The sequence below is a fragment of the Elaeis guineensis genome, chromosome 12, assembly GCF_000442705.2.
Source record: "Elaeis guineensis isolate ETL-2024a chromosome 12, EG11, whole genome shotgun sequence".
In the NCBI taxonomy this organism is placed as follows: domain Eukaryota; kingdom Viridiplantae; phylum Streptophyta; class Magnoliopsida; order Arecales; family Arecaceae; genus Elaeis; species Elaeis guineensis.
Window position 1 is genome coordinate 17622646 of NC_026004.2, and position 19592 is coordinate 17642237.

The 19592-nt window shown below is 36.7% G+C and overlaps 2 protein-coding genes and 1 non-coding gene across 8 annotated transcripts; 2 read left to right on the forward strand and 1 right to left on the reverse strand.

Annotated features, from left to right (window-relative positions):
- Positions 1-3767: 3767 nt before the first annotated feature.
- LOC105054974 (uncharacterized) lies at positions 3768-6795 on the forward strand. Of its 2 annotated transcripts, none has more exons than XM_010936644.4 (3): positions 3768-3975; positions 4061-4182; positions 6585-6795. In XM_010936644.4, exons 1-3 carry the CDS (start codon positions 3809-3811, stop codon positions 6602-6604), a joined length of 309 nt encoding a protein of 102 aa, XP_010934946.1. In that variant the 5' UTR covers positions 3768-3808; the 3' UTR covers positions 6605-6795. The 2 variants fall into 2 exon arrangements, with proteins under 2 accessions (XP_010934946.1, XP_010934945.1); XM_010936643.4 differs by lacking the exon at positions 6585-6795 and adding an exon at positions 6281-6555.
- On the reverse strand, positions 5090-15459 carry LOC105054975 (RGS1-HXK1-interacting protein 1). Of its 5 annotated transcripts, XR_012135835.1 has the most exons (10): positions 15223-15459; positions 15069-15135; positions 14865-14942; positions 14486-14538; positions 12240-12323; positions 11126-11178; positions 10959-11023; positions 10795-10853; positions 10325-10586; positions 10037-10245 (listed from the first exon to the last, which is right to left on the reverse strand). XR_012135835.1 is itself a non-coding variant. In XM_073246668.1 (9 exons), the coding sequence occupies exons 1-9, from the start codon at positions 15457-15459 to the stop codon at positions 5451-5453; spliced, it is 720 nt and encodes a 239-aa protein (XP_073102769.1). In that variant the 3' UTR covers positions 5090-5450. The 5 variants fall into 5 exon arrangements, 4 of the variants coding, with proteins under 4 accessions (XP_073102769.1, XP_010934947.1, XP_073102768.1 ...); XM_073246668.1 differs by lacking the exons at positions 10037-10245; positions 10325-10586 and adding an exon at positions 5090-5474; XM_010936645.3 differs by lacking the exons at positions 10037-10245; positions 10325-10586 and adding an exon at positions 7839-8320.
- Positions 15460-15511: 52 nt separating this feature from the next.
- Positions 15512-18960, forward strand: LOC105055000 (uncharacterized). The gene is made up of 5 exons (XR_012135762.1): positions 15512-15706; positions 15969-16030; positions 16291-16365; positions 18147-18206; positions 18337-18960. It is a non-coding gene; the product is annotated as an uncharacterized protein (transcript).
- The last annotated feature ends 632 nt before the right edge of the window (positions 18961-19592 follow it).

Below are 19592 nucleotides of genomic sequence, written 5' to 3' on the forward strand. Positions count from 1 at the left end.
TGTCTCTTCTGACCACAGCTAAAATAAGAACCAATATTCCTTGGGCAATTTGAAGACTTATGCTTTCTTCGACCACATCTCGAACATCTAGCCATCTCATTTTCACGATTCTTATCATTTGCTGGCTTCTTCGTTAGATCTTTATTGTTCTAATTTCGTCCTTGAGTTTCAACAAACCTATTTCTTTTCTTCTGATTCCGTTCTCTTTCTACATGTGCTTCATTAACTTTCCTCTTAATTATTAGAACTTTATTCACAACTGAGGCATAAGTAGTTAACTCATAGGGTACAACTTATTTTCTAATTTTCATCTTCAGTCTCATTTTAAATTTATGTACTCTATCTTGCTCAATTTCAACTAATCTTGGAACGAACTTAGCTAACTCCGTGAATTTGACTTCATACTCTGTAATGAATCTGTTCTCCTATTTCAGATGAATGAACTCCTACTCTTTCTACATTCTGACACTTCAAGAAAAGTACTTGTCAAAGAAATCATCTCAAAATCTCTCCCATGTGAGTGGTATTCCATCGTGTTCATATTTTTGTTTAAGTATACACCATCAGTTGTATGCCTCACCTTGTAACAGATATGCTATATAGCGGATCTTCTCATCATCGTGGCATTCTTGCACGGTGAATGCTTTCTCCATCTCCATAATCCAGTTGTCAGTTTTCAGTGGCTCGATGGTCCCTTTGAAAGCTGGAGGAGCTAGCTTTCTAAACTCGACGATGTTGTTTCTCTGCATCAGATGTTCTCCATATCCAGGTGTTGGTGGAGGATGCTGACGTGGCTGTGCATGTTGTTGTTGAAGTAACTGTTACTGTGTTTGAACTACTCCGATCAGAGTTTGCATTAGTTGAGTCATGTTTGGCTCTTCCTGTACTATCGGAGTATTTTCAGTAGGGTCAATGATTCCCTCCTGCTAAGATGTGCCGCTATTCAAATGGGGAGTGTTATCACCAAGTGAATTTGATGTCCCTCCTACCGCTCCTTGAGTATTCTTCATTCATCGTGGAGGCATATTGACCTATGACAAATTTGAGACGATAACTTATCCTTAATAAAGTTATAAACTTATTTAAGACAGGTCAGATCATCATTATAACTAACCTTTCAAATTTTCTAATATCTACCCATCACTCGCTCATTCTATTCTATATGTCTTTATCTATTTACTTATGCTCTGATACCATATTAATTGTCACGCCCCCGATCTGAGATTGTGAGTCGAAGGTCATGGCAACCGCCGCATACTCATAGAAAATTTTTCTTATAAGCATGCAAGGCTTCTCATCATGACATCATACACATAAAGTTAAATAAATTTTAGTATTAATGATCAAACCTTAGTTCAAATAACAAATCAAAACTCAGTATCCAAAAAGAAAAATAATTATCTGACAAAATCAACACTTAAAATAAAAATCTTGCATCAATTCTGAGAAAAATTTTAAATTAAATAAACCAACTCCATCTCTAATCGCTCTCCCAATTGAATTTCGTATCACGCTAATTTTCTAGAATTTGTAAAGAAAATATAAAGTCATGAGCTAAATAGCCCAGTAAGCAGTGTATATCTTTATCTGAATAAATCAGGCAATAATACTGTACATATCGTTTTACTGATAATAACAAAATCAATATGTAAATTCATGAATTCATAATTTAATTATCACACTATCAATCATGTATAAAATTTTAATTCATCATAATTTCAAATTATACTTATCATCTTAAATTCATCAAATTTCTTAAGTTCTTCTTATCAACCATGAACTATGACCATATTTTTCCTATGGCAGGATCATAATATCGCGTATCTTCTTGCGGTAGGCTGCGAATCATCTAGCAGTAAAGTCCTTCGGAACCACTGGTCTCTCTGGCGGTTTGTCACTGATCTCTCTGACGACATGTCGCTGGTCTCGCTGGCGACATAAATTCTCAGGATAAAATATTTGTCAATGTATATGCCCCCATTGGCGGGGTCCTTTACATAGTCAGATTGTCAATTCATATCATCTTTTAATTCATATGTTATTTCAAAAATAATATGAATAAGTGATATTCGAGTTAATCAATCATATCATTCTTTATAATCATACATCATCATAATAATTTTTAACAAATATCTTCAATCATAAATAATTTTCAACAATTATTTTCAATCATAATTAATTTCAACAAATATTTTCAATCATAAGCATACCATGAATTAATATAATTCAAATTTATAATTCACCAAATAAATTCAATAAAAGTAATACACAACTTATCTCAAAAGAAAATCCAAATTAGGGATCCTAAAAATCTCGAAAATCTTTCTCCGGACCTGGTACGTCAAATATCATATTTTTGATCAAAATTTTATCAAATAAAAATAATAAAAATTTTTAAAATCCAATATCCTCACATGGATTGACTAGATGATAGCGTCCAATATTTTATTATTATTATTATTATTATATATATTTTAAATCCATAAATCCTAAAAAAATCCAAGAGAGAGAGCAGAGAGAGAAAATATTAAGAGAATCTAGAGAGAGAAAATGGAGAGAGAAGGTATAGAGAAGAGAGAGAAAAGAAAGAGAAAGGAGAGAGAGGAGAGAGAAAATTTCTCTCTTTTCTTCTTTTTTTTATTTTATTTTTTTATTTATTATTTTTTTTCTTTTCTTTTTCTTTTCTTTTTCTTTTTCTTTTTCTTTTTTCCGTGGCCTTTTTGGGTCAAAACAGGGGAAGACCGTGAGGTCCCCCCCTCGGTGGCTCGGGCTCCGACGAGATGGTGGCTTGGCCGAAGGTCTGGCAACGACGGCCGACCATGCGAAGCTGGTCGGCGATGGGGTTCGGCCGGCAAGCTTTCCTTCTCTTTTTTTTTTGAAAAACAGAAGATCCATCCCCTTTCTTCATGATTTTCGATCATTGGTCGGTCGCCGGCAGCCAAGCACTCAAGGAAAGAGAGAGAGAGATGGGGGTTCGATCTCGAGGATGAGACGTCGCAATCGACAACATCGGTGGCTGAAAAAGAGAGAAAAGTGGCTGGTCGAACAGGAGTTTCACACTTCATGGGTTTCCTGGTGATCCCGATGGCCGGCGAGGGGTCTAAAGCCATGGGGAGAAAGAAAAGAGGGAGAGAAAAGAAGATTGAATCCTTACCTGAATTCCAGTGGCCTCTTCGACTTTCGATTTCCGACGAACACAAGAAGAGGGTGCTGCGACTTTCAAGGAAAAAAGAAAAAAATTGGAGCTCAACGACCGTCGATGGAGGCTCGAGAGGGAGAGGGGAGTCTTATTTATAGAGGATCCTAGAGTTTCAAGAGTCTTAGAACCCTTCTCCGATTGGGATTAATTAGGCTTGGGTTTAGTGGGCTTTAGGCTTGGGTTATAACAAAGTCCCTGAAAACCTCGTACTCTTGAGTGTCCTTTCCAAGAAAACAACTCAAAACTCAAGTTCCGACCGAAATTAACCTAAATGAGCTCAATGTTCCAAATTGATCAAATTAAGCCTGAGTTTAGACTCATAATAAATCCATAAATATGATCAATGCCAAGGCAGGATATTTATTTATTTGTTTGTTCGTTTTGAAAGAAAAGGAGGGAGGAGATGCTCCATAGAGAAATTTTTATGCGGATGGTCGATCCGCCGTGACATTGCTGCCACTATAGCATCTCATTCGTCCATTTCACGCGAGTATACGACCGAAGAACCATCCATTCCTACTGCTGCTCCGCGGGGTACCAGAACGCATACCCGAAACCCTCAATAAACCCTAAACCCGGAGAAACCCGGGACCTTCGTCTGCCTCCCATATGGCTTCGATCTCCGGCCTTCGATCCCTAAACCGTTACTCTCTCTCTTCTCTCCGATCATTCGTCGCCAAATCCAAGGGAACGATGCGGTCCCCTTCCTCCGCCGCCTCCCGAACCGCCACCGCCTCCTCCCCTTCTCCAACTCGCCGTTTCCCATCGTTCTCGAGGTCCGCCCCCCGTAATTAAGCTTTCTTTTCCTTAAAAATGGTTTTTTTGGATTAAGGATGAGTTTTTCTGGGTGGTTTTATGAAGGTCTCCGGTGGAACTTGGATGCTTGAATGGGACTCTGTTCCCCCTTCACAGTGCCGTGGCGGCGGCGAGGCTGACGTCGTGTTTGAGCTTGACGTCTCGGAGCTGCAGGGCTCTCTCACAGGGTACGCTCTGCTTCACCTATCCTGGACCCTAGTGGTCCTATTCAATTAGTATTTTGGATGTTCTATGAGTAGCTCCGGCACTGCCTCTTTGAATTTGTGGAGAGATTGATGCTGCTTGTGGATTTGATGGAGCCTGAGCTAAAACGCTTGGTGTCATAAGCCTCTGAATAAGTTTTGTTAAGTCAAAGCAAAATCTTAATTTGGTTGGATTGTGGGTGTCATTGTTTAAATTATGTTTTTGCCATCATATTGTTAATACGAATCCGAATGATGTTATTTTTATATATGTATTCTTCATCATATTGAAATTTTTTCAGTTGCTTTATTTTTATGCATTTTTTTTTTTTTTTTTTTTTAACTATGCTCCCTCCATAGGAAATCTCTCTTCATTGATGGGAGTTTAATCTTTGTGTCTTTCTCCCTCTTGTCAATACATTAATGTGTCTTTTTTATGTCTCTTCATTGATAAGATTATTTAATTTATATTTTGTGTAATGCTATTTGTAGTGCATGTTTGGACTCAGTATAAGTTGATTTTGTACTGTGGATAGTGAAAAGACATGGAACGTTAAATGAGTGTATTATGGCAAAACATTTTTAATGAAAAATAGTAAGCATATTATTTTTAAGAAATTATAAACAAAAAATGATAAATTTATCTATCGTGCTATTTAAGTTGCCAAGGTGTGCATGATTTTAGCTTTGAAAAATTCTAACTGAGATGGTAAATATGGTTGGTTTTATTTGTCCATCGGATAATGATCGCGTGGTTTGAAGTCAAGTCTTGACATTATGTCTGTGCCTTACCCCTTTTTAGAGAGAGAGGACCATGCTTTACCTATTCATAGGACTTTTTCCTAGCATTTGTAAGCAATTAATAGTGACTCTATATGAAAGCTCAAGATAATGAATGTTGAATATTTCAGTGGCCTCTGGGGAAAGAGTAGGCCAGTTTTCTTACTTTATTTAGCTTCTTTGTTATAGTAACATAAATCAAATCTTTACACAACATCAATATGTCTGCACATGCTTAGACAGGAACCTCTGGTCTTACATCGAACGCGATCTTGAATTCTGATAATTTAGTTCGAGAGGGAAAACAACTTGTTGGATACATTTTGCTCATACAATAGACAACAACTGCAATGTAACTGACAATATTTATAGTCTTTCAGCCAACTTAAGGTATTTGGTTCCTGCAGGCACATAATACTAGCAGTGCTTAAAAGGAACAGACTGGGCACTTGCGGACATACCAGTTATGCTTCTCAGAATCTCATGTATGCATAACTCTGTTAACAGTATGGATTAATCAGCTACTCATGTAACCTGACAGTAATAAATAACAATTGCTCATCTATCATGAGTATATTTTGATAAGAAATTCTATGGAAGCAAAGGCAATTTTTTGATTTGTAAAAGCAGATGTTCCATGAGGTTCTTTGTAAACAGCTGCACACCTGTTGACTCTGTTATCTAATTTTTTTCTTTATACAGTCAGTTTCCTCTCTCTCTCTCTCTCTCTGTATGTATGTATGCATGCTGCTGCTGCTGCTGCCTGAACCTGCTATTTGGATCTATTTGTGTTGAAATCTTTTCCATAGGCTTAGAAATCTTTTCCATAGGCTTACTCTGCATAAGTAAAATAAAGAAAAGATGCTTCTTATATACTTTATGGTCCTTAGGGTCTTATAGTGCAGAGACCTGCTTATTGGCTCCAACTTGATGAGGTTAGCAATTCTGTTGGAGTTGAGTTTTGTTTAATTTAGTCAAAATCTGAGGCAGCCTGAGGTCTTAAGTGGATCACTAGAATTATAACATATTTGCAGGACAAAATGGCTTTCTCACATTCGCTTGCTAAGGAGAGTATCCGTGTTAAAAAGACGCATTGATTGGAAAAATTATTCTGAACTTCTTCTGCTTCGTCTGGACATGATACAGTTTCCTGCTGTCGATACTTTATTTGCAGCTCTCTTCTTGGCTTTCTATGCTATTGCTTTTTTCCCTAATTAGGCCATTGATTGTCAACATTAAGGGAAAAGGATTGTCAACATTCTGATCTTTGCTATTGATTACATGCTTCTGCTTTGTGTTAAAGATCTGATGAGCCAAGTCATGTTCGAAAAGGAATAAAATCAATTGAAGGATAAGTTACATGGATGGAAAGAGATTGCACTAGTATTATCCGGAATCATAGAAAGCTGAAGCAGCTAAGTATTTGATTGATTTGGAATTCATTGCCATGAAGTACAAAGTATTATTATTGACTTGATCATGGAGTCAGCAGGCACTCTATTGAATAAATTGATTTTCGTGCATGTTCATACACACAGAGGGCTAGACTGAATTGTTTTAACATTCATCATGTATCAGTATCAACTTAACAGATTGTCCTTTTCCAGATGGAATTGATGGTACGTGAAACATAATTCATCCTTTTTGGTGTTGAAGATGGGAGCCTCTGATCTACAACCATTTTTTCCCTCATAAGAATAGTAAAATTGCTTTGATAATTGTGAAGGTGGTTTATAAATATTTTGTTATTTGCGGAATTGTAAAAGATGCAGTTCATGTTGAATTTGATAATAAAACTTGCAATATAATTTTGTTACATGAGATATCGAGGTAGGGTACCATCCTGAACAAGAGAGGATCTTACCATAATTATCCTATCATTCTCATCGGCATGTTTTAAGATATCCTGCTTCCTAAATGTCAGAATAGGGATGGGACTGGCAAATCAGAGAAGTACCATATCACAGTATTAAAAGCTTTAGTTGCCACGTAGAACACAAATTTCAGATTTGGTAGGAAATATGGATCAAGGGATGTTGAATTCTAAGTTGCTGAGAATTTTGTTATATCTGAGGTGATAGCAGCAGCCAGATCGCATAAACCAATAATTGAACGGGGAACCATCACACCTGATGATTTGGCTCATGATAACATGATCCTCCGGACTGCAAAACTTCATCCCTTCTCATTCTGTTTGCCAGTGAAGGAAGACAATTGCACCAGCGCTAGCATCATGTTTCATGCGTGCTTCCTTGCTGCACTTCTCTTATCCCCACATGACGACGTTGGACATCTTGTGTCATTCATGCACCAATACGGTAAGAAATGCAATATGCTTTTAAAGTCCAATCTATTATCGGTTCGTTGAAGTGGACGTTAAGGATTTTAAACCCTGCTCCATTAACGAGTTGGCTCCGAACTCCCCATCTTATGGTGAAGAAGCATCGTGCTTAAATTCTTTTTTTTTATTTTTATTTTTTTTATTTTAGTAATACGGTGGTGTATGGTTCCAAAGCCTGGACCTCTTCCACAAGCAAGCCCGTTTGGAAAAAAGGAAGGCAGCGAGTTGAGCAAAGAACATGCTCAAATCCGACAGTAATCTTTTGCTACAATGCTTGTGTCAAAGGAGATATGCAACAATTGTGTGCTTCAAATAAACAGAGGTAGTAGAACAATGAACACTAACCTGCAATGGGCTACCAACCTAAGAACAACCTATAACAGATCCAGAAATTTTAAGCTTCATCAGTGTCTACTGCTATGGCTCCCTCTTCCTAGCATAAAAGAAATACAGAGAGAGAGAGAGAGAGAGAGATTGTAAGAGGAGTTGGCTCTTGGCAGATGGTCAGGCCAAGACCATGTGGATTAAAATCAGCTTTTAATGCTGTTTTATCAAATTAAATATATGGATATATTATGTCCTGGATGTTACAGACACATCCCCAAAAAAAAGGCTACCACTTTCCAGGTTCTTGGGAATGTCAGACAGGTTGATGAAATCATTTCTTATGCAGGAAGAAAAAAGAAAAGAAAAAATAACATATCAAGTAGATAAACATACTGTCATCAAAGAAATACAAGTAGAAATTGAGTATTTTATGGCTCTGCGAGATTATGAGCAGAAAAATTACAAGAAAATGAGATTTTACTATTTCCCTGGTAGCAGGGAAACATTTCTTCATCTGTTTGCCCCAGTATAAGCCGCACTAGATATCAAAACCTGTTTAGGGGAAAAATGAAAATAAGTGGACCATCACATTGGTATTCCATAATTGATAATCTTTGAGAAGGCACCACTGAGAGCTTTTTTCTCTTTCTTGACCTGAGAGACAAGGGTAGATACCTGCAAGCAGCACCATCAACGCCTCATTAGGAGTGCGGCAAATCAACTATTTGATTTCATACAAGGTTGGTTCAGGCATTCGACTCAATGTTGCAATATCCAGCCTAGTCAGAGGTACTTGCAGATTGCTTAGTCACACCTCAAATGGAAAATGCTTGGGAACAGCCAAAAAGCTCCTCGCTCACTAATATTGGCAAGTAACTCAATGTTCAACTACCCCCCATGTACCATACTAAATTCGAGTTACACCTGTACCACACGTGGCAGGAGAACTTTCCACATGCACATAACTTGGGAACCTAGAATTGCTCTGCAAATATAGTGAATTAGGAGCCCAACAGACCTGTAGTTTCATTTAATAAATCATGTGGCGAGTCAATGCAGGCAAACAATGGCCTCCATTCTAAAGAGTCCAAAACTTGCACATCTTCATTGGTAACCAAAATACACTGGACGGATAGGCAACGGCATTCACAAATACATTTGCAGCCTTAACTTCCAACAATCAAGAAAAAGGAGAATGCTAGGCCTGCAAACAAGCTGCCAACAATGACCTGGTGCACAACCAATCTGACTTGGATATTTTGTCCATGAATCCTGTCTAGAGTTAAAATTAGGTCTACTTAAATAACAGGTTAGTGCTGCAAAAGTCTTTTGACTTGAAAAAAAATGGTGCCAAACAGGTTACGTCTACCCCAATAATAATAATAATAATAACAGATTAGGCATGCGTATCTGGCCCAACCGATCACCAAATGCTCCAACCCAACCTACTATACTCATTTCCACTTCAAACACTCCCATGACCTCAAGCTATGCATGGGAAATTTTGTGCATAATAGACACAAGGTAATCCCATTTCCTAAATTAATAAATCAACTATGTGCAAATCAATCTTCTCCCCTTCCCCACCTGCGACACTGTAAGTCCCAAAAAAAGATGGGGGTCAAGGGACAACAAAACATAAATGTCACATATATATGTTCACCTTCCCATGATGGCAACTCTTAACCATGACAGTCCCTTTTAAAGATGATCAATCCAGATGCAACCAGTCCATCATCTTTCACTCCACAACCCTATGTAATCCAGTGATTTAAATGAGCAAAAAAAAAGTAGTAGGATTTCATGACTAATTAGAATTTGGCTTGAGAATTCTTAAATAGGGATATTTGCAGAAAAATTTAGACATCCACTGTTCTTCATGTGCCTATCCAAAAACAATACTGCCATAGGCTAATATGCCACAGTTCCAGTAAAGTTTCTCTTGTCCTAGTATAAACTAGGCAATTTGCATCCAAAGCCATCATGTCGACAAGAATGACTCTATGATAAGAGTTTTGCATAGGTAAATGCTCAGATCTTAAGGTTGGCATGCTTAGTCAAAACCATAATGGCCAGTAATATTTTCCATAGGAAGTCAACAATATTTTCCACACAACAGGAAGTATGCCAATATTGAACCAAACTTTTAATCAGCATATTAGCAATAACCTTTCTGTCAACAAGAATAGTTCTCAGGGTAAAGGTCATGTGGGTAGGTTGCTTTCCAGCTACAAATTAGCAACCTACATGAAAATCTGACAGCCCACATGGAAAAGAGTGCTCTTTCAGAGGATAACTTATTGTGGAACGACCAACTTAAAATAGCTTAACAATAAATCTTGATAGTCACAGCTCAAAAGATCAATTTCTCAGCATATCGTAGATGTGTCATTGCGGTGATTCTTATGCTCTGGCACAATATGAAGGTCCCCTTTAAATGTTTTCAGAATTCGTCTAAGCATATACATATTCAAGCCTCCACTCCAAAAAAGAAAAAAAAATATATTCGACTCCACCATTGGTATATGCATCAGTACATCCAAAGATCCATTTATTGCCTTTTATTGAGTTGTCAGAAAATAGATCTACTAGCTATTTAGCTGCACACCGATGGAAATCAGGATAAACTTAGAGACACAAAATTCTAAGAAAAACAAAAGTATCAAGAGCACTAATTACCTCATTTGACATGTGTGACATATCTAGCAATTTGGTTCTCTAGCTTATTCTTTGTTCCTCAGAAATGAATGCACTTTCTTGTATTAGCATTTGTTTCCACCCTTTTTTTGCCAATCCCTTCAGTGTCTAGATGATCCTGAGGATTCTCTTCCTACTTACATGAAGACCAATATCACCTAAATTCAAATCCTCTCACATGAACCCCTTATGTCCATAATCAAGTATTCATAACCAATTTGAAGTGCATAGGCTTCAGGTTGAACTGCTTGAAAAATTAATGCATCATTATATGCTACATAAGGCCAAACCCATGTTATTTGAAGCTTTAGATTAAGACAGATGTGAAAGCTCAGACAGCAAGTGGACAATTCAAAGTTATCCGTGCTAATCATATAGAAACGACAGTGTAAAAATGGTAATGAAAGAATAAGCATCTAAGGAAAAAAGAAAGTTTATAGCAAGAAACTAACCTCTGATCGGTACCGAGATGCTTCTCCTATGGGAAGTTCATTAATCACATCTTTTAGATCTGACAAGACAACCAACTTCAATTAAAACATTAAAAAGAACAACCAGTTCTATGCTAGTTCAATTTGTCTATTATTGGAAGTTGAAGATATCAATCCCTGCATACCTGCTGCTTTTTTCTCAATCTTGTTGACATAACGTAATTCATTTCGAATTCCACGTCCTTCTTCTCTGCAATAAACAGTCCTAGTTGTTAATATAAGAACCCAGAAATAAAGGTGGCAGGCAAAAACAAGAAGAATGAAATGTTTGAAGAAGAGGAAGATGACAAACATAAGCTTCATCCTTCCTTCTCTCATTTCCTCTTCTGCTTTTAAAGCCCTTTCCTGGAATACAAGGTACAGAATGTTAGAGGCTACCAATCAAAAATTTTTTACCTAAAAATTAAGAAAAATGAAGGAAACACAGCTGTCTATCCAAGAAAGAATAGTTTCATTTCAATAGAAATAAACTTGTACATGATAGTGATCTTGCCTATTTTAAGATCTGGAAGACTACCTGAGAAAATTTGCTTTATAATGGAAAAGCTATATAAGCATAGCTTATTAAGTTATTGACATATTAAAGTTTATGTAACTGTTGTTTTTGTCTGTGTATCTTTAAAATTTCCAAAATTGTCAGACCAGCACAATGAAGAGGGAAAAATTCAGACCAGTTTAATCCACACCAATTATAATCTGTCATCTTAAACCATCAAGGTACCAAAAAAATAATCACTCACAGACAAAGAGATACACAAAACAATCTGTCAAAAAAAAAAAAAAGAAGGGGGAACTTCTACCCAATAGAAGTCACTTGACATATTCTTTTTATGGCGGAGTGCCAAGAATCAACAAATCCAAGAATGCTCTATATGCAAAGCTACAAAAAGGTTAAAAGAATGACATGAATATTCATGCTGAAGTATTTGCATCTCTGAGAAAAAATCTAACCACAAAGGATATCTATCAAAGAAGAAAAAGGTCAGATATAGTAAAAAGCTCCACCTAATGCCTTAAAAAATTCACTTTCATAAAACAATTTTCATGTCATTCATCAATCTTATTGGTGCCAAGAATCTGAAGATGCACATAATGATCTATATTGTGAACCATCAATAAAAGATTAACTAGAAAATCTAATGTCAGTTCAATACAGCCAAAGTTTGAAATATTATGTATGAAACCCGTATAGACCAAGGGTGGGTGTGGTAAACATGCCATATTGACAAAATAATAAGTGACATGATTTGACATGACTAACACACCCCGATGCATCTTATTTTGGCCTCTTTTTTTTTCATTAGTATTTTTTATATAAACAGGATCACCATTTTTGGTCAACCTATATGCAAAATAAGACTGATGACAGAGTAAACATTTAAACACCACTAAAAGGAAAGAATTACCTCTAATTTTTTGCTTTCATTCTTCACGAGATTGACTGATTGCCGCAACTCATTTACTTTGGCTTGAGCATCAGAAAGCAAAGACTGTAGACAAAGAAACAGTACAGTCCAATGTAAGATCAAATTATGTTCCATTTATAGATGTTCAGATTAAAATTGAATTTTACACCATTAAGCATGTAACATTCTTTGAACATTCAAATTACATAAAAATAAACATTGGGTAGGTTCTATGAAACTAAAACCTGAAAAAGCCAGCACCTCCAGAAATGAACAACTCATTTTTTCCCAAAACAATAAATTGTGAGCAGAGAAAGAATTCTGCTTGTAGTGTCCCAAATAAGAAGAAAAAACAATTTCCCAACTCAGTGGTGATCAAGACAAAGAACTACAATTGCTTGGTCTGCTCATGAAATTCCATGCTGCAAACATTCCGAACATGGTTGCCTTTGTAATATCTTAGGTACATATAGATTAGCAGTAGTGAATAATGAAGCAAATTTATCTGGAAAGACATATTGAAATGGTGTGGCATTCAACTCCTTCACTGGAGTACAAAGTGCAACAGAGTTAATTGATCTTCCTGGGATTATTTTTTCGAAACTATGCCAAGGGACGATATTAATTATTGACATTATTAGTACAACTTTTAGCTTTGTGCTAGCAGGAAAACAAAAAATAAAAATTGCATTACCTAACACATATGTTAATAGAAAGCTATAAGTTCTGCAATGGGACTCAATTCATGGTCCAAGAAAGTCTCAAGATTCCAAAAGCAACAGATCAAGCCTCAGGTTGAAAGAAATAAACTAACACTGAAACAAAATATATATAGATCGGAAAGAAGACCAGCTAGTTTCATCAATGTCATCAAAACCGATATTACAACTTCTCCAACTAGTAATTGGACTCTAAATGCATCTTCTTCCAAAATTTGATGGTTGTATGTTAAGGGATCAAAACAGCCCATAGAAAGAAGGAACAAGACATATGTGGTTTGCCCAGTCTAGAAAGCTGGCTCTCCCTTTTCTTTTTAACTTTCCTTCTTTCCTTCACCATCCTCCCCGACTTCTTTCTTGTCCTACCATTACTGCACATAATTTAACTGAAATTAAACCTCCGAAACAACATTTTAAATACCTATGTGATGACAAGGTGTCCCACCATCCAGAGTGTTGGCATGGGACAATTTGGGAAATGGACTAGGATAAGACAGGACACCACGGTCCTAGGCACCAGTATGCAGGGTCTCCTAGTCCATAAAAAGCCCAGGATGGTCCCTTCCCACAACATTTAAATCCTTTCTCTAAAATTTGAAGTAGTTAATTCAACATCTAAGACAATAAGGAGGTAAACGGGATAGGATAGCATTAGACACAAACAGATAATGATTAGATGATGAGAAACCAACTCACGACAAAAATTCTCTCTTTAACTTCTCCATGGTTGAAGCTTATTCTATTGAATATTTAAGAAAAATCTAAGGTAAGCCTTCTAAGGAATCAACTTGTGAAAATGGAAAAAAAAAAAGGAAAGAAAAAGGAGCAAAGGTCTTGTGAGCTCCCACTTCAAAAAGACATACTCAATTTGTCATTTCAACATCCTCATTCACTCCAAATTATTAATAAATACTAAAAAATTCCTCTGAAAACAACTTGGATGTAGGCTTTGTGAAAGTATTCAAAATCTTAGCTACCGAAAGTGAGTGCAGGTGAAACAAATGATTCAATTGCAGGTACACAGAAGCGGATCTCTTTAAAAAAATGAATAAAGACATATATAGGAAACAGGTTCAGGATGAGCTTCAGGAGAGATTCTGAAGCAAGTCACTAAGTGAAAGACTTGTGCTCCCGAGGTCAAATTTCATTCATCGTATCATTAGTTAATCACTAAAACCAAAAAAATTATCAAGCCATCCCCACTCCAGTAATTGCACAAGTAGAGCTACAACCATCTTTCTAACTTAAGTAATAAGTCGACTTTGATTGTTTTTTTTTTATGATTGCTCAAGTTGAAATATGGAATCAACAACTTTAGCTTTTTGTGTTGTTCATTTAATTTCAGCACAACCTTTTTTCTAACTTTTTCTCTCAATCTGAGATGCGGTAACTTAAGGAGTCGTATTATGAAAGGAACAAAGTTTACCAACTATGAGTTAGAATCTTATACGAACCTATACAAAAATAAAGTTTTATACAGAAAAAATAACAAGCTGGAAAACAGAAGTAAGAAATTCTCATGCCCACCTCATTACTTACGAAAATACGTCTCACATTCCAGATCACAAAGCGCCTTGGTCCTACATATTGAAAGAATAAATACCATTAGATTTTACAGTTCATATCATTACTCTAAAAGAAAATTCAGGAGTGATATTAGATCACTCTCAATAAAGACAAACTTATCTTCTTTTTCTTTTTTTTTTTGGGGGGGGGGGAGGGGGGAATAGCACTAATAGGTTATATAATCTCAGACGTTTTAATTCATCGAGATTCTAAGCCTTAGCATTCAGCATTTAAAGTTCACAGCTACTAATCCCATCTATATTGTCTTGAAAACCACAGCCACGCAATAAAAAGAGCAAATTGAAATTAAAAAATAACAATAAAGAAAAAGGGACAATACTTTTAAACAGGACTAGCCCTGCTGTTCCAGCAATTCCAAGAGAGAGGCTCGGATGTGATGCTGCAACAATAACGCCCTCTGCGAACAATTCGATATAAGACTATATAAGCTCCCAGAAAATGAAAAAAACACAATAGAAACCTAAAATAGATGCCAAGACAAAGAAAAGAAAAATAAAAAATGAGATCGAGAGCAAAATTAAACCTTTAATCTTCCCAAAGACCAACTCTTCGCCAACAGTGTACTGGCCTTTAACCCATTCCATCATGCCCTAAATCATCCATAAAAAAAAAAATGAGAATATACTGTAATTTAGAAAGTAAACGAACGCCTCGATAGTAAGAATTTTGGGACGTACTCTGGCTTCCTGGAGACTTGATTTAGAGGCGGAGACGGCGTGGACTAGGCTGGACTCGGCGGCCCCGAAGGCGGCATCGGTGGCGTCGCCGAGGGTTTTCTTGAGATCCAACGCTTGCTGGACGGCGTACTCCACCCATTGACTCACCTCCCCCGCACCTCCTCCCCTGGCCGCTGACGGCGGCGGCCCCGCCACCACGCTCTCTGAGCTACTTCCGGACTCCGCCGCTGCCGCCATGGTTTCGTATCGTGGTGAGATCCCGAGAGGCTGCCGTGGTTATGAAGTAAAACCGTTCGAGGTCCGGTCCGGTCCGTGTGACCGAACCGGACCGGCTTCGGTTTTGTAACGTTAGCCGCGTTGCCGACTTTATGAATTTCGGATTCTCTAGGTCTGCCGAGTCGCTCGCAGGAAGGGAAAGCGCGGTGCCGCGAGACCGAGGCGAACCTCCGGTCGCCTGCGTCTACACCGTTTGCGACGAGTCCAGGTGGAAAATTCCCATAACCCTAACTGTTGCTCTCTCTTTTTTCTATAAAAATTATAGGCTTTTTAGATTTTTTTTCCTTCAATTCTTCTACTTCTCTGTGTGGAGATTTTTTCTCCATATATATCTGATTCAAAGGACAATATCTTTGCGACATTGGATCTCATTTCTTTATTTTGACAGATGTTAACTATTGTTTTGAATCTTTATATTGTTACCGTTTTTCTGGTTAATGGAATAACCTGACTTCTGTAGGGATTTGCAGATACCTAATAGTGAGAAACCTTTGAATAGTAAGTTGTTCGGATACCATGGAGATATGGAAGAGTAAGTGGTTTTTCCAGGTTCTTCCTTTTGCTGTATAATCCTTGGTAGAGTAACCTTTCTTGATGTCTCATAATTTAACAAATTGAGGAGGAAAAGAACTTCTTCTTATAATCTTATAATGATGCTAAATTGGTTTTGGTGCTTTGTTATATGGCTAGTGTAGCTGTAAGTTTGCATTGTTTTCCTTGGAATATGTGGATAATCATCATTTACTTTTACCATTGTCCTTACTTTCCTTATTTTTTATTTTGCAAGTATAGGCCTATGGATTCAGAAGACTATGAAACTTTTGCTGATGTTTGTTGGATTAAATTTTCACAGGTCAGCAATTCAAGGTGATTAGTGCGATTGTAATTTTTCTGTGAAAAGGACAGAGTTGTTTATAAAATTTACTATGGGCTACTAGCAAAATCTATGATGTGGTGATGCAGTGTGGAAAATGGGATACAAGAATCCTGTTTATGTATCAGCATCAATCTAAGCCTGAAGATAAATAGTTCAATATTTTCTTTTGAATTCGATACCATTAGCTTGAAAATAATTTAGTGTAATAAAAATGATTAGTATTGAAAACGGCAAAAATAACAGATGTGGTACAAATAAATTGAAGTATGATATAATGCTATAATTTAGTGTAATAAAAATGATTAGAATTGAAAACGGCAAAAATAACAGATGTGGTACAAATAAATTAAAGTATGATATAATGCTTAAGCATATTGTTTCAGACTTTCAGTTCTAACAATTTTCAAAGTTACAAAATTAAATACAAAGAGAAAAACAAAAAAGTTCCATAAAACAATGCTAATAAAAGAAAGACCAAACAAAAAACAGAGCCCATTGTACTTCATCGTTTGGTAGAATTTGAAGGATAAATTCTTCTCAACTCCTGAAACCCACTGACTTTGATATGTCGAAGTGCTGAAATTTAAGGGCCTGTTCGGTATTCCTTCCTTTCTTCTTTTTTTCCCACAAATCCCAGAAGAAAATCAAAGTAGACAAAATGAATATGTAAGATTAAACCTTTTGTTTTCTGACATTTTTGTAGAACCTTTAGAAGTTTTGGCAGCGAAGAGTTGTTACTTTCAGAAAAGAAAGGAATGGCAGGGTTTGGTACAAATGCTATCTCCAACGTCAATATCCATATTTTATTTCATTAATTGTTATGGAAACTCAAACACAAAATAAACAACAGTATCAAACAGGTCCTAAGAAATCCCAAATTTATTGATATGTTTTTGACACAGTGAAAATGAATATATTGTGATTTTTCTAAGTTTGTATATTAAATTAATAACCAAAATTTGGAGATTTCATTAAGCACAAACAAGATTTTTCTTATTTGTAGACATCCAAGTGCTAATATAAGGGTAACAGTTGAAAAATCTTCTTTGATCTGGCTTTTTCAGGCACTGGCTGAACCTGGCCTCCTAGGAATTTTAAAACATTCATGGCATACACTAGTGGGCATGAAAGTGGAAGTTGTTGCAAAGCAGCAAGTCCTGGATTCTTGGCTAAGCTCCATGAGAGAGAAAGATGGAAATAAAACTATGCACTACTGAATGCAGAGTACATAAAAACGACACAGCTACTTACTCTGACCTATTACTCACTCCCACACTCCACTGCACACTACCACTAGCTCTGATCTCTAATTCCTTTATGCCATTCATTGTTCATGTGTTTGAAAATGTTTACAAACATATGGATATCTACATGCATACAAGTGCAATGCATAAATGCATTCATTATGTGTATATATGAATGATCATTCTTTTCTCACGCCACATTCTTTTAAGTCTACTACAATATTCTTTTCCCATGCTTCCTATACATGTCCTATCGAACTCTTAAAGCAAACAAATTCAATCAAATTTTATTGTTGAGACTTAAATTTCCCCCTTTCTATATAATCTCTATTTTCTGCATTAAGGGAAATTTTATGGCTTGATCTCGGCTTTGGTTTCTCTCCTATAGATGGCTGAGGCAAAATGTGGCAACTAAACAATTGGTTAAATAAACTTAAATACAAAAAGATGAAAATAAATTTAACACAAATATAGAAATTTAACAGAAAGATATTTTAATAAATTTCTTCTTGACTCTTGAATAAAAGGAGGGATAGGATCAACCAAAGGATTAAACTCTGTAGAAGCTGGTTCCCAACTCAAGCAAGGTAGGTGAACACAAGCCACATCCCCTCTTGCTCATATAATCCTTACCAACCCACCACAGTGACACCAAGGTTATTGCAGCCATTAACTCTTCTTTCATTTGTTTCACTCCCATGTGTTGTAGAATGATAAAGTATCGTTCCTCATCGAGGTGATCGAATACTCGGAGCAGCTACAAGCTCAAGTTCAGTTCATGAGCACAATGAGCAACATGCCACAAATGATGATGCCCAAGAACACACTACAGCTGCAGTTGACAATGAGCAGCATGCCACAAATGATGATGCCCAAGAACACACTACAGCTACAGATGTCAATGTTGGCTCAAATGGGCATAGGGAAGATGGACCTGAACTCAGTTGGAAGGCTTGGGCAAACTGGAATAACTCCTATCATCCCTCCCTCTGCCTTGCTTCCTCCCTCCTCCACTGCCACTGCATGGGCTTATTCCCAGGAGGTATTGCCTCGTGGCTATGCTCGTCTTTGTGCACCGCATGCGGTGTAATAAAATTGACGTGGAGCACACCATTCAATCATATTTAAGTACGTTGCCATCATTTTTCAATGCATATTTACTGTCTGCAATTTCATTTTTTCGTTTAAAATTTTAAATGATGAAATTATTTCTCCTCTTCTGAAAAAATTATGACATCCTATAACCATATTATGACATCCCATGGTCAAATTATGACTTTATGCATACAATATGTCATAATTTTTCTTCCAAAAATCAAAAAGAAAGAAGGATATTTTCGTCATCAAAAATTTCATAAATTTTTAATGACAAAAATGTTCTTCTCTTTTTTATGACATCTTAACTACAAAATGTTATAATATCGGGATGTCGTAATTTTTTCAAAAAAAGAGAAGTATCTTTGTCATTTAAACTTGTATCCAAAAAAGTAGATCTACTGGCATTAAATATGCATTAGAAAGAGGAGGCTATGTGGCCCAATCAGATAGAGTGGTATATTTTTTTTACGTTGAAGACAGTATTCAAAGAATTACTCGCCAGTCAATATATCTGTTGGGTGTCAATGGACCAGCCGGCCCGAGCAGCCCAATTAACCTACCGTGGAGAAACCTCCGTTGGACCCCTTTTCTTATAATTCGAAAGCCCAATTAATCTTGAGGCCAAAAATCCCAGTTTCCAAGTCTGGGTCCAAGCTTTAGATTTTGTATGAATTAAAAAAAGCCCAGAATGAACCCCGCTCGGACAACAACTTGCTAAACTATGTCTTGTGATGTTTGAGTCAGCACAGTATTAGATATTAAATATGTTAATAATATAGGGCCTATTTGGAGGTTGGAAGATCTATTCTGGGATAAGTCCTGAATCCGACGAATTTAAGAGAAATAAGTTGCCATGGTGGATTAGAATCGAAGCA